Source organism: Neophocaena asiaeorientalis, unplaced genomic scaffold (assembly GCF_003031525.2).
Source record: "Neophocaena asiaeorientalis asiaeorientalis breed wild unplaced genomic scaffold, Neophocaena_asiaeorientalis_V1.1 scaffold212, whole genome shotgun sequence".
NCBI lineage: Eukaryota > Metazoa > Chordata > Mammalia > Artiodactyla > Phocoenidae > Neophocaena > Neophocaena asiaeorientalis.
Window position 1 is genome coordinate 5,932,865 of NW_020174046.1, and position 14,566 is coordinate 5,947,430.

At 41.7% G+C, this 14,566-nt stretch overlaps 1 protein-coding gene across 8 annotated transcripts in view; it reads right to left on the reverse strand.

Annotated features, from left to right (window-relative positions):
* Positions 1-11,046: 11,046 nt before the first annotated feature.
* Positions 11,047-14,566, reverse strand: part of MYCBP2 (MYC binding protein 2) — a 271,756-nt gene continuing 268,236 nt past the window's right edge. For 7 of the 8 annotated variants that reach the window (XM_024753921.1, XM_024753923.1, XM_024753924.1 and 4 more), the window contains 2 exons: positions 13,772-13,937; positions 11,047-11,885 (listed from right to left, as the gene is read on the reverse strand). In XM_024753921.1, the coding sequence (XP_024609689.1) occupies positions 11,770-11,885; positions 13,772-13,937 (282 nt within the window). In that variant the 3' untranslated portion in view covers positions 11,047-11,769. The remainder of the gene's footprint in view (positions 11,886-13,771; positions 13,938-14,566) is intronic. The other variant, XM_024753919.1, reaches the window with a different exon arrangement.

Genomic DNA, 14,566 nt, shown 5'->3' on the forward strand with positions numbered 1-14,566 from the left:
CGCGGGGGGCGGGGCTGGGGGCGGGAGGAGGCCGCGCCCATGCGGGAGCGCGCGCCGCCCCGCGCGGCCGCGGACCTCAGTCACCTGGTTCAGGCTGGAGTGTCTGCCGGTTTCCTCCCGGATACGTGACTGCGGCTTTTCGGGGTTTTTCGTCTTGAAACCGAAGGTGGGAGGGCTGGAGCCAGCTAGATGCCTAACAGACTCTCTGCTGTGGAAACTGGAAGTTTAGGGAGGTGGAGCAGCGAGAAGAAAGAAGGGCGAGTCTCTGGAGCCGGCTGTAACCCAGCAACTGGCTCGGGCCGAAGTATAAACAGTAGCTGCTGCAGCGGACACACCTCCGCGCGCGAGGCGGGAACTCCGATGGCCACACCTGCGCCGCGTAACCCGAGGGGGTAAAATACAGCTTGTAATAATACACACCATATAGACCATGACAGGTATAGCATAATAATATTCATCATGTATGCATAAGGTGTCTTTTAAAACTGCGGGGAATTAAAGCCGAATGGTGACAGTGTTAACTCTGGGATTACAGGTGATTTTTTAAAAATCGCCTTTATGAAGTAGACTCCTGAAATTTGTAAGTTGCTTTCTGAAACACAATGAGGAAAGTGTAAGGGAGTAGATGGCTATTTAAAAGAAAACTCTGGTGAAGCCTTTTGTAAGTGGAGGCATCTTTTTAACTGCTACCTGGTTAGCTTGTTTTAAAAGTTTGGATTTTGGGGATGCTGGGTTTTCTTAAAGTTAGAACTGTCCTTAGGTGCAAAATCATAACTTGAATCATGCACCTTCCCTCCCTCAAAAATAAAAAGAAAGTAATTTTTCATCCAAACATAGATGTCTTTTCAAGGATCTGACCCATGTGTAAGAGACTAGAAGGCAGTGAAGCCCAGGCAGCCCTCCACAAAACTGAGCTAGGAAGCCATGTGTAAGATGACAGCAAGATTCAGCGCGGGAAGATGCCACTGTTCTTTGTTAGGGCCTGGCTCTCAGATCATCAGGTCACAAGGAACAAAGTCTCTAGCAACATCATAATGTGTACCTGCACTGCAACATTTTTTAGGTTCCTCCGCGACTGGCTGCTGAAGGACAATAGGAAGACAGGCTGTGATAATTATAAGAGGAAGAAAAAACAAGTCAAATACAAGCCCATTTATTGAAAGCTAGGTTAACAGAATAAATGATCAGCAAAACACATTAAACCAAATCAGCAAACATAACTAGTATATATTACATCACATTAAAATTTTCACACTCTAATTGTAGTCCCCTTTTAATTCCTCATTACAGTCTATCCTCTCCCTAAAGAAGGCAACCATGGGATCTTAGCACACCTTGCCTATCTAACGCTTCCTTTTCTTTCCTGTTTTTGTTATTGAAAGATTTTATTTTACATTTTTGAAAAAAGCATCATGTGCTTATTTTAAAATCATTCAATACCTATTTAAGTTTACCACTTGTGTTAGTCAATATCAGTCTGGAGGGAAGGGAGAGGGTGGCGGTGGAGTAGTGTGGTCCAATAGCGAAGAATATTTTGTTACCAACCCTGTTGGACGGGGTTGCCAGAATTGCCAGTGCAGAGATTAAGAAAATTTTTCTTGTATGATAGTGAAAATACCATATATATCAGTATTTGTGAAAAACATCTATGCTAACTCTTAGAGTGAAATTCATAATTTTAAATAGTTACTCAGAAACAAGTACAATTCAACAAAAGCCAAACATTTAGCTCAATAAATCACGAAAAAGCAACAGAAAAAATCCAAAGCATCAAGGATAGTATAATGTTGTTTACAAGATGGCTACCACCTATTCTTCCCTTGTGTGTGGTCAAATGCTGCTTCTCACATTAAGAGATGAAGTCCAGGGAATTCCCTGTCTGTCCGGTGGTTAGGACTCTGTGCTTACACTGCAGAGGGTGTGGGTTCGATCCCTGGTTGGGGAACTAAGATCCTGCAAGCCACATGGCACGGCCAAAAAAAAAAAAGGAGAGATGAAGTCCAGTTCCCTTGCCCTTGAACCTGGGCTTGCCCTGGTGATTTGTTTCACCAGTAGCATGAGGCAGAAGTGACATTTTAAAACTTCTGAGGCTAGGTCTTAAGAAACCTTACAGCTTTGATTTGGGTCTCTTGGGATGCTTACTCTTCAGACAGTGTGCCAGAAGAACCAGTCACCATACCAGAAGAAAACAAAGCATCACAGTGCAATGCTCAGTGAACTCCAAGAGACAATAATAAATACCCATTTCAGTCCAGTAAAGCGTTAACTGGTTTGTCATGCAGTAGTAGATGACTGGAAGAGAATTAAATAATAAAGACAAGGACAGGAATCAACAAAATAGGGGAAAAAAAAAGAGAAGATTATCAAAAACAAAAGCCGGTTCAAATAAAAGTGAATAAAGTAGATACAACTCTAGTCAGATTGATTAGGAAAAAGTTGCAAATTAACAAAATACAAAAAATTTTTGAAGGGGGAACAAATATAGCCACCGTAGGTATTTAAAACAATAAAAGTATGTTGTAAATAATTATTAGCTAATAAAATTGAAAGCCTAGATAAAACAAGTAAAGTCCTAGAAAAATACAAAATGCCAAAATTGGCAGGAAGAAGTAGAGAATTTGAATAGATCAATAAACATTGATGTAATTGGCAAAGCCCTTTCCTCCCAAATAACCCTAGACCCGGAGGGAGTTATAACTGAGCCCTACCAGACTCCCAAGTAAGTTAATCCTTTCTTCTACAAGTTGTTTGAGAAAAAGGTTGAAGAAGAAAAGCTGCCCAGGTCATTTTATGAAGCTAGTATAATCATCGCTCCCAAACCAAATATGGAAAAGAAAGGAAAACCGAAGCCCCATTTCTCTTCTGAAAATAGGTGCAAAAATTCAAAAAGAAATATTAGGTAATCAAATTCAACAATGTACTACCAAACCCAAAAAATAAACAAAACCGGGACAAAACAGTGACAATAACACTCTGGAGCCCCCTTGACCTCTTTTTCCTTTATCACAGCACGTTATCACCTCCTAGCATATTACATATTGTATGTCTGTTATGTAATGTCCCAACTCGGATATAATAAGCACCATGAAAACATGAGTCTTAGTTGGGTTTGTTTGCAGATCCTAGGCTCCCGGAACAGTTCCTGGCTCGGTAAGTGTTTCTCTGAAGCGTGAAAGAACATGACAGGATGGGGCTTCTGTTTGTATTACATGGTGTGGTGTCCCGGATTTGAGCCATGTTGCAACTAAAATAAATCCGTCGGGGGGAGTAGATGGGCAGATAGATGTTGCAGGAGAGGGAGAATCCTAAAAGGTAAATGGGGATAAGCGAGTTTGATTATGGACCAGAGGCTCCAAATCGTACAAGGAACCCTGTGCTTTTGTGATTCACCAGTGTCACAAGTCCCACAAGGAACGGGGAGCCCCCTCACAGAAAACAGGAAATCTGTTAATAGAACAGGAGAAAGGAACTCTATTGTGGTCCTCCTTTCTCCTCCACTGTCTACAAGGTGCTTGGTGTAACAGAGGAGGAAAGGGACAAGGTCTGTGTCCTTCTATAGCTGTCTAAAGGGATAACATCCACCAATGAAACAGAAAACACTTGTACAGCAATGTGTTAATAAGTTCCTAATCAGGTAGTATACAAGAGTGCTGAGGGCACGAGATGCAGAGTAGAATAGGGATAGATGGGCGGAGCTCATTCGTTGATCAAGGTCAGTTTTGAATCGAATCTCGAAGAAAATAATGGAATTAAAGAGAAGAGAGGCAGGCAGTCTATCCAACTGGCAAGGGAAGCACAAGGCCAGGATTTGGTAAGATGATAGAATCATAATTAGAAGGTCATTGTGTTCAACTACTGCCCAAGACTGAAATCTGTAGTGAACACTTAGTTGTCGCCTAGTAGCTCTTTTGGGGAGAAGCCCCTCCCCATCTGCTTGGTTTTAGTAGTGGTTTCCTGTAGCACGTGAACCTAGGCCCCATCCATAGTTGATTGGTCCAGAAATGGACACGTCATTCAAGTTAAGACAGTCCTTCCCGCTGGGAATTTGGAATTAATACGGAAGGAAAGAGAGTATTCCCTTCCTTGGGTGTTTGGACTGGGAACATACAGACACAGGGGTTATAGGTGGTCACTTTCTACCACATGGTCTGGAAAGCAGAGACGCATGGTCTGCAGTGAGAAGGAAGGAGAGCAAGATGGATGCAGAGAGAGGACCTAGAGGAGCGACGAAACCACAGCCCGAGCGCTGGTCCTACCCTGTTCTCAAGACCCGGGGGTATCCCAGCGATTGCCTTTTTTCTGGCTTGCTGAAGTTACTCTGCATTTGCTTTCTTTTGCTTGCAACCAAAACTCCTTACCAGTGCGAACTTGACCTGGAAAGGCTCCTCCTTAGTTCTTCAATGTTTCCTTTTAACTGAAGGGCGATCATGGAATTTGTTCCCTCTGTGTCCTGTGTCTGGGAGTGGGGCTAGGGGTGGCGTCTCCCCATAGCTGCTGTTAACCAAGCATGAGTCTGCCGAGTAACACAGGGGTGGTGGCTGGGGGTACGCTTCTCTCGGATGGAGTTCTAGGAAGATGAGTGGGCCTGATGACTGCCTCTTTCTGCGGGATTTCCTGCCTTCCATGTGGGCAGCTCAGCCACAGATCTTGTATGAGAAAGATGCATGGAGTTCTCTTCTGAGGTCAGGTAGCTCTCCGAGGAGCAGCTGAGTTGGGGAGGGACAGAACCTTTAGCATTAACGTAGTCATCCCTTTGAATCACACAAGGGAAGGGCCTTGTAGATGTATGGTTTTATAAGGAGGATGCTCACAGGTTCTTTCCCACTCTTTGACCTCTTTTTCTCCTTCCCCAATTCCTCTCCTTTCTCTGAAGCTCTTTCCTTTCAGGTCCCCCAGTTTGGCGTTTCCCCACAAGAGGAGGAACTCGCATCTCCTCAGGCCTTTCTGGGGTCCTGCAAACTTGAGAGCTGTAAGTCTCCACTGCTCAGTCGAAGCTGCTCCAGAGTGGGATGGAGAAGGTCTGGCACCTGGGTCAGGGGCTTAGGTTTTGATCCTTGTTCTGCCTTTAGTGGATATGCAAGCATGGACAAGTTACTGCATTTCTTTGTGCTTCAGTTTCCTCATCTGTAAAATGGAATAATAATAACGTTATTATTTTATATCTACCACAGAGTTGCCATTAGAATTGAATGAGTTAATGGGACGTGAAGCACGTACGTCAGTCGCAGGCACATAGTCAACGCCCAGTGAGTGTTAGCTACGTTGCTCTTATTATCACCACTCCAACTCCGCATATGAGGACACTCACGCCTCTGTGGCGTCTTACCTCAGCAACCCCACTTCTCTCCTCTGAGTTACGCCAGCATACCTCTCCCTCTCAGGCATATTAGCCCAATGAAACTACTTCATTTTAGGCTGTCTCTTGGAATTTTAACTCTATCTAGGGCTAGACTGTAGACTCCTCAAAGGAAAGAAGTCTGTTTTAAGAACTTGTGACAAGAACCTTTATCAACTCTTCCTGAGACTTCTCCAAGGGCAGTGTCTTTCAGACCACCTAACCTGCTTCTTGTGTTACCTTCCTAAAGCCCCTGTCTCTTTCTCAAAAAAATCCAAAGATGCGTGATAAAATCCAAACAGTTGAGAAGGAGATTCTAGGCCAGGATAGTTCATTTAGAAATATATGCAATCCATATACATATAACTTAAAATTTCTAGACTCCACATTTTAAAAAAGCTAAAAAGGAATAGGTGAAATTAATTTTAATATTAAATATTTTATTTAACTCAGTATATCCAAAATATCACCAGTTCAATATGTAAGCAATTTAAAAAATTATTGAGATATCTTAAATACTTTGTCTTTTGATACCAAGTCTTTACAAAGCCTTGGGCTAGTTATTTAACCTCTGTGAGACTGGAATTGCCCCATCTGCAAAGGGAAAATAAGAGTTAATAGGTTTGTGGGAAGATGAAAATGTCATAATGCATGTGAAGCCCATTGTGTTTGTTTCTTATTACCTCAGACTTAGTGGCTTGAAGTAACACAACTTTATTATTGCACAGTTCAGGGGGTCAGAAGTCCAAATGGGCTCCAATCAAGGTGATGGCAGAGCTGCATTCCTTCTGGAGGCTCTGCGTGAAAATGTTTCCTTGTCTTTTCCAGCTTCTAGAGGCTGCCTGCATTCCCTGGTTCCTGGCCCCTTCCTCCGTCTTCAAAGCCAACAGTGTAGGGTCTTCAAGTCTCTATCTCTGAGCTCTGCTTCTGTCACCACATCTCCTTCCGTGACTTTGACCTTCTTGCCTCCTGTTTCCCATGTTAGGACTCTTGTGATCCCATCGAGCCCACCAGGTTAATCCAGGAAAATCTCCCCATCTCAAAGTCTGTACCCTTAATTACATCTGCAAAGTCCCTTTCACCATATAAGGTGACATAATTACACCCGCTGGGGATTAGGATGTGGCCATATTTGGGGGGCTGTTATTCTGCCTACCATACCCAGGCATTACACAGAGATTGGCCACTGGAAGCCCTCAACAAATGCTCTCTCTTGTTTTTAGAAAACTTTGATTATAGTTCTTAATAACATTGTGTTACTTACATGGTTCCGTATTTGTGTTCTGTGGCCGTCTCATCCCTAGCACCTGGCCCAGTGCTGCATGTATTTACTAACTTGTACAGTTCACTTATCAGGCAGCTTCTGTGTGTAACTCATGCTTACTAAGCAAGTGGGAACACAGTTCCCATCCTTGTGAGCATGTACTGTCAAGTGGAAATAGAACAGGTGCTCAACTATTTATTAAATGAATTGATGAAGCAAAACAGCTTACTTCCACTTTGGAGGAACACACCAACACCTTAGTTTTCACCACACTCTCTTCCTGGAATACCTTTTTCACTTGTGCCTCTCAAAACTTATCCGTCCTGCAAGACTGGGCTGAAATACCAGCTTTGTTCTTTTTGAGGAAATGGACCTTGTAAGTCCTAACCGAACATGTTTCTTGTCCTGCTTTGTTAACTAAGTTGATGGCCTTCTCTCTAGAGACTATGTAAGACTATGTAACCATAGTTTATACAGTCACTTACTGGACACTCTCCTCTAACCTCGGCTTTGATTTTGTTTCATAATTTTTCTTCACTGTAACTCCCTCCAGTACTTCTTTTATAGCCTATGCATTTTTTTTCTTAGCTCCCTTATGTCGCTTGTGAAATGAAGCAGCCGTTAAGTCACTCATTTAAAACGTATTATCCTGTTTCACTCAGCCAAGTCCTCTATGCCAAGATAAAGTTAGAAGTGCAAGAAATCTGTTGGGAGTGGTGCCTCTGAAAGATCCAGGTGTGAGGGGGCAGGAGTGGGCGAGGGAGCGTTCAGACTGCCACGCAGGTTTGGCATCTACCCCAGGACAGGGGGAAGGAGTGCCGGGCAGGAAAAGGCTCTGACTGCAGCACAGCTCCAAGGAACCTCTCTTGGCTGGGCTAGCCTGAGTCCTGGTGTACAGATGGCCCACAAAGGAGCGCTTCTTTGGGCAGACACGGCCAGGCCCTGGTACCCTGTCATGCTCTGTCACTGGCCAGGGCTGCAGGGGAAGAGTGTGGCTTTGGATCAAATGCCGTGGCAGATCCCCTAGGTGGGGCAGGTGCAGGCTGGCAGCTGACCCCTTACCCACACCCGCCATGAAGGAGGTGGGCGCCGGGTCCCTCTGGATCTACCCTGCACAGTCCTTGAGGCAAAGTCTGTCTTGTTCCCTTGGCAATCTTGCCCATATTACCGGTGTCCAGTTTCTGTTTCATGAGTTACTTCTTTTCATAGGACCAGTTGGCAATGTAATAGTAATAGCATGATGGGGTAGGAAGAACTTGGGTTTGAGACACAGAAAGACCTGGATTCACATCGCAGGTTTTTTCCAGCCAAATCTGTATTAGATCAGCTGGCATCTAATGCAAGTTCTTTAACTTCTTTAAGCAGCTGAAATGAGATTAAAGTCATCTGCTGAAATGAGATTAATAACTGTTTTACCTACTCAGTTGTCTGCCTAGCAGCTCTTTTGGGGGAAGCAACAGAGTTGCTAGGAGGATTAAATAAAATGCTTATAATTCATTGGCAGCTGTTGAGGAGGCGTTGAATAAATGTTCTTCTCTTCTTTACTCTTCACTTTCAAATAATGCTTTACGTGGGATAAAGCACTTTTGTAAATGCTTTCTCAACTGATTTAGATTAGGTATTATTACTTCCAAGAAGTTGTGACCGAAAGGAATTAGTGGCTGACTCAAGGTCACACAGCCAAAACCGAGGCAGAATCAGGGCTTGAACCCAAGTCCCCAGGCTTCTGTTTCAGCACCGTTTATGTACTGTTGGCAGTTTTCAGGAAAACAAGAGGCGGTGTTCCATCTGTCAGAAATACGTGTGGCTAGGTGCTGGTGGAATTCAGTGACAAAGTGGCCAGGGAGAAATGCTGGGCTGAAAAATCTGAAAAAGAAGGTGAATAAGTAATCGTTGTATATGAGAAGTTAATAGTGAACTGTGTATATTTTTCAAATATGCTTACTGATGGAGGTTTTAGACCTAAACACACTGGCCAGAAAACTGCCTAAGAAAAATGGCTTTTTCCAGGCCTGAAAATATAACAGGAAAAGTTTGTTTCCAGATTCCCCAGCACCTGCTCTCATGATCCTGCTTTCTGTTTCCTGCCTGGTATCCTGCACAGCATTTGAAACCTTTGTGCACAGTATGCGTGAGCCCAACATATGCCAAAGCCATCTGCCTTCTGTGCTTTGTCAGAACGTATTTATTCATAAAATGCTCTTCTGGTTTTGAGATGCTTGGAATACGACTAAAAATAGCTTCCTCATAAACGAAGATAAGCTGGAGTCATTGTGAGAATGTTTTAGGACTTTGTTTTTATCCCTATTACCAGCGTATTAATTTGAGACGGCTCATGACTGTCGAGCAATCTCCATAGTTTCCCTTTCTTTTTCCTTCCCATTTACACGCTGCAGCCTACATTTCTCAAGTGCCCATGATGCCTCCTATCTGCATGGCATTCTCAAGGTTAGTTTCATTACTGTGGCCGATGAATTTAAGTCAGATATGTTCACAACGGCCTCATCACATCTGGTTTTCTGGGGTAAACCTACGAACTGCTTCTGTCTCTGACCTACTTTGTGTTTTTGGGAAACACTGAAAGCCAATCCTGAACCTGTGCCCTCAGTGTTCTCCCACAGGCTTGGGCATGAAATGAGATTACTGTGAAAGGCAGAGCTTTGCGAGCAGGTGCTGAGAGGTAGAAGCTGGGGCTGAGGAGTTGTCTGGGAGCAGTGTCACCATCCCTTCCTGATGCCTGTTGCCCAACATCCTCATGGTAGAATGATCGTTTTGAAGAAAACAACTGTGTTGCCCTGAAGGTTCTGGAACCTCTTTTGAAAGTGGGTAGAGAATCCCAGCTAGCCCTTTGTCAGAAAATGTGTGTGTGTCGGTGGGTGGTGGGGGGGATATAAACAAGCGAGTGCCTTTAGGACCCTTTTCTGTTTCTTCCTGAATCATAAATCCAAAGTATTCTGGAGATTGAAATTGAACTAGCCCTGCCTGCAACCCTTTCAGCTTGACTTGGGACCACCCAGAAGTGCCCTCAGTAACAACAAATCACTCTCCTCGCTTTTGAATCCATTGGGCAGTTAAAAATTGCTTGTAATTCTGGGGCATTGTCATAATAAGGAAGGAAGTTTGCATAATGTCCTTCTCTTGAGAGATTTTAAGAGAAAGTGTTATCATTACTTTTTCAGTGATGGTTCAGATGTGTCTTATTTAGATGGAGAGGGATCTCTGTACTGTTTCCAAGTCCTTTCTTGCTCAGGAAGGCCCTGTGCCTGTACATACAGTGGATCCACAAATTATATCGTGAAGAGATCAGTCTTTGTGATCTTCAGATTTTTTTGTGTTTTTGCAGTAAGCTCACCAACACAAGGAAAGTTGGACTATTCACACTGTTCTATCACATTCTAGAATTTTCTACACACATACCTTTTTCCTCCTGCCTTTCTCTACATCTCCACGCTTGAAATGCTACTTATTTTTCAAGGGGAAGCTTAAGGGGCCTCTTAGCTAACCGCCCCCCCTCCCAACAACAATAACAAAAACAAAAAGCCACTAATAACCATCTTTCCTAAACCCTGAAGCATTTGGTGTGGACATTTTTATGCAATTTATTAGAAGATTCTCTAAATAGTTATCTGTGCTCAGGCTAGATCTTTTCTTTATATTTTAAGTTCCTTCAAGGCAAAGATTATTTTAAATTTCTCACAAATGCTTAGCAAAGTCATTAAAATAATGGTTACTGGGGCTTCCCTGGTGGCGCAGTGGTTGAGAGTCCACCTGCCGATGCAGGGGACACGGGTTCATGCCCCGGTCCGGGAAGATCCCACATGTCGCGGAGCGGCTGGGCCTGTGAGCCATGGCCGCTGAGCCTGCGCGTCCGGAACCTGTGCTCCGCAACGGGAGAGGCCACAACAGTGAGAGGCCCGCGTACCGAAAAAAAAAAATAATAATAATGGTTATTGACAAACGATCTATTTTCAATAGTGGGAATTTAGAACAAAACTGATCAGAACTTTTGATCAGTCTGCCTCATGAAATAAATATAATCTAATTTATGACTCATCATAAGTCAACAGTGCGTCAATTTCATGAGTTAACTGTAAAAAACATCTACTAAAACACACAGTCTATAATAGATAAAGAAAAGACTAGTGATTCTGTTGACTGTTATACACGTTGAAAAAGGTGCTGGTTAATAAGGTGGAGGTTGTTGAATTTCCTAAATATTTTCTTCTACCTTTCGCATATGTCTGTTTATGAATATCTATCCATCTCTCCAGTGTTAAGATTCCAACGTTGTGCTTCATTACTACTCTTATTTTCCCTAACAAACAGTTTTGAAGGTTATGATTGTGCTATGTTAGTAAATTTCTTTCCAAGGAAAATTGGACGGAGTTTTAGACCTTAGGTATTTAAATTTTGTTTCTCAAGCCAACACCTTACACACTTGTTAGACTTTATCACTGTATAAAAATGTACAGTGGTTTATTGACATGTACATTCCAATATGTTTACAGCTGCAAGATAATGAGGCACACTCAGTATTGCACTTCATTAAAATTTCAGGCTCAAACTTAACCTAGAAGTTTAAATGAAACTGCATTTGTAATTTAGTAAGTCTTATACAGGACAAACATTGATATCTTTATATACAGTGTGATACTTATTACATTTATACGCCGTCCTAACACATTTTTTTTTTTTTTAAATAACAGTCTAGGAAATAAACCAGAATATTCCTCTTTTTATCCCCACCCGTGATGCAATTGTACAGGATTACAAAAAGGCAGTATACAATAAACAATGATAATTTTTCTCTTTTGCTTGAAAGCCAGCATCATTCTTAGTCCATGGGCATGGCAATTCTTTGATATCAATTATCTATAAATGTCCAATGCTTCACAGGCCAATGACGATAATGGCCACATGCAAACACCTCACAAGTTTCATGTCTTGGTTCAAAAGAAGATAAACTGAAATAATAGGGAAACTTTCCATAGCAAGAATTATGTACATGGTATTTGGCATCCTTCTTGCACTGTGAATGGTTCATTTTCATGGATGTAAAAATGGTCCCATCTTTATCCTGAGCAGAGTTTAAACTTCACCACATCCGCCTGGGTCCGCCTGGGGGGATGAAGGTAACTTTTCTCTCTGTAGACAAAGGAATCTGAGTGTTCTAAAAAGTATGAGCATTTCTGCACACTCCACAACCCAGGGCAAACTCTTCTCCAGTGGGTGGATGCACAACATGGAGAGGACATTCAGTTCCTTCTAATTGTTTGCCTTTGGGACCTGTATAAATTTTGAAGGAGGCAAAAAAATATAATTAAAACACACACACCCATACAAACCTAATGTAAATATTAATCACCTGTAAGTTACTTAGAGAAATAATGTGACTGTAGTTATGCAAATATAAAATTAAAAAATTATTTTCTTCTAACCACAAAAACAAAAACATTCACTATAAAAAATTCAACGTACCACATACATGCAGCAGGAAGGGACAGGGTCCCTATCCCAGGCCAGAAGGATTATCTCCTTCAACTTCTTAATCTGGACTCTTGTCCTCATCCATATAACACCGCCCCCTTTTCGCTCCCTTCCTTCACTGGCCTCCGGCTCACCACCCTCCTCCTGCTCGTCCTGGCTCACGCCTCTATTCTGGCCATTTTCCTAAACACTCTAGCCTCATGTTATTCTCATCTTGCTTCTTTAAAGCTTCTTGAAAAGTCCTAAAGTACTTCTACTGTAAAGGAAGTGGAGGAAGAATAGTATAACAAATTTTACTTGAGATGAGCAAATAGAAAAGAGTAGCCGTACTTAAAAAAAAAACCTATGTATCTTAGTATCCTTTTGAATAGATAATATACTTTACACAGTTTAAAAATCAAAATGTTAAAAAAAAATACATACAAAAAGAAGTCACCTTCCCCCCATTTTTATCCCATTTTTCCCTGTTTTCCCCAATAGTTAATCAGTTTTATTAGTTTCTTGTCAATCTCCCCAGTGGTTTTTTTAAATGCATATGAGTATATATTCTCATTTCCCCCTTTCTTACAAAAGGTGGCATACTACACACACTGTTCAGTAACTTGAGTTTTCATTTAACAGCATCTGCTATAGATCTTTCCATATTAGTACACAGAAACTCCATCCTCAGTCACCTTCCTTTTTAATAGTGTGTAGTACTGAGTGTTTAACCAGCCTCTTACTGGATACTTGCATTGTTTGCAAACTTGTATTATTATAAACAATGATGCAATGAATAACCTTCATATCTGCTCTTTTTTATTTTTCTCACATATGTGGGTATATCCCCGGAAGTGGGATTGTTGAAGGGTAGGTATACTGGCAATTTTGAGAGGCACCGCAGGGTTCTGCCATTTGCACTCTGGTAAGCAATGGATGAGACTGTGTGTTTCCCAGCTTAACAACGTTGTACACTGTGGTGTACGTGCTCTTGCATGTATTTCCACTCGTTTCAGATCTGTCTCTTCTGTGGTCACATTCACCTCTCCTTCCACTCTTCTCACTTCTGTTAAGCCTGGTGTGCCACCCCACTGTGACCACCAGCCTCCTGACCTCTTCCAATTTTGTCTCTTTTTGGTTTCATATTCGCTTTTTCTCAGCCTGACCTCCATAGACAATCATCTCTCCTGTATTCCCAGTGGCTTCTTTAATTCCCTTGGCTTTCTGATGCTCACTATGCTGCCCATTCCCAGCCATTCTAGATCAAATCACTTGTCCATTTTATGGTGCTGGTTCCAGGCTTCTTAAAAAATATCATAGCTGCTCACAATAAAGGCAGATGTGTGACCAAAAAAAAAAAATCACGAAATCCTTTTAAATGGTTTCACTATCAATTTATAATTTCAAACTTCTCAGGGCCCTTTAGTGCTGAGCAGCTATCCTTCTACTAATCCTTAGCTGACTCCCTTCTCAGTCCCCACACAATTGCTTCTTACAGCTTTGAGCCCCTCGTTCATGATGGTCATCTTACTTTTTACTCCACTCGGAAAGTCAGATGCTTACAAGGGCCGAGGAATTCCCTTTGTTTCTTTAGGATAGTTTGAACTGGGTTTCTGCCACTTGAAACAAAGTGTTCTCATGTGATCATTAAACAAAACGAGATACCATATACATTATAACCACATTTATGAATATTAAAAGCATACCTGCAGGACAGTGTGGTAGTTCTTCCTTAGGAATGCTGGTCATTCTCTGAAAATCGTCATGACAAGCATTACAGAAATGTGTTGTTCCAAAGCAGAAGAAGACTGCCACTGAGCAGCAGTAGCGGCACTTATATTCCAAAAAGTCTGTGCCATGTTTCGGACACATCTACAGCAAAAGAAAATAAACACAAGATTAGGCCAAGTCTATTTCAACGACACCTAAGAAAACCATACACTTAACTCAGTGATTCATATTTTGAGAGTACACACAGCTCTCAAAACTGACTGAAAAACTGATGATACACACATTAAAATATTGAATAAATGTGTGGCTTGGCCCAAAAGGTTTGGGCGAAGCCCCAAATTTAAATCCCAGCTCCATAATAACCAATATTATTTAATAAGCTAGCCATTTAATTTCCTTGTGAATGTTTCTTGGTCAGCCAAATTGAAAAATTAATAATATTTCTTCTATCTCTCAATCTCATAGATGTATTATTAAGATTTCACTGAAGACGGGAAAACCTAAAAGTGTGACTGCAGGTTTAAGAAAATGAAGTAAGTAAATTTATTACTTGTTGAAATATGGTGATTATCTTATGGGAGACAAAATTATAAAATGCAAATACCATCCAAAAGAAATAATATATACAAAATGATCTGGAAAATTATACACTGCCCTACAAACATCAGAAAGCACTGGGGAAAAAAAAATGTACTATACTATCCCCATCATATTCGTTATATTATTATTTTAAAAACATAGAAGCTTAACATTTCTAAACTGTCCTTTCT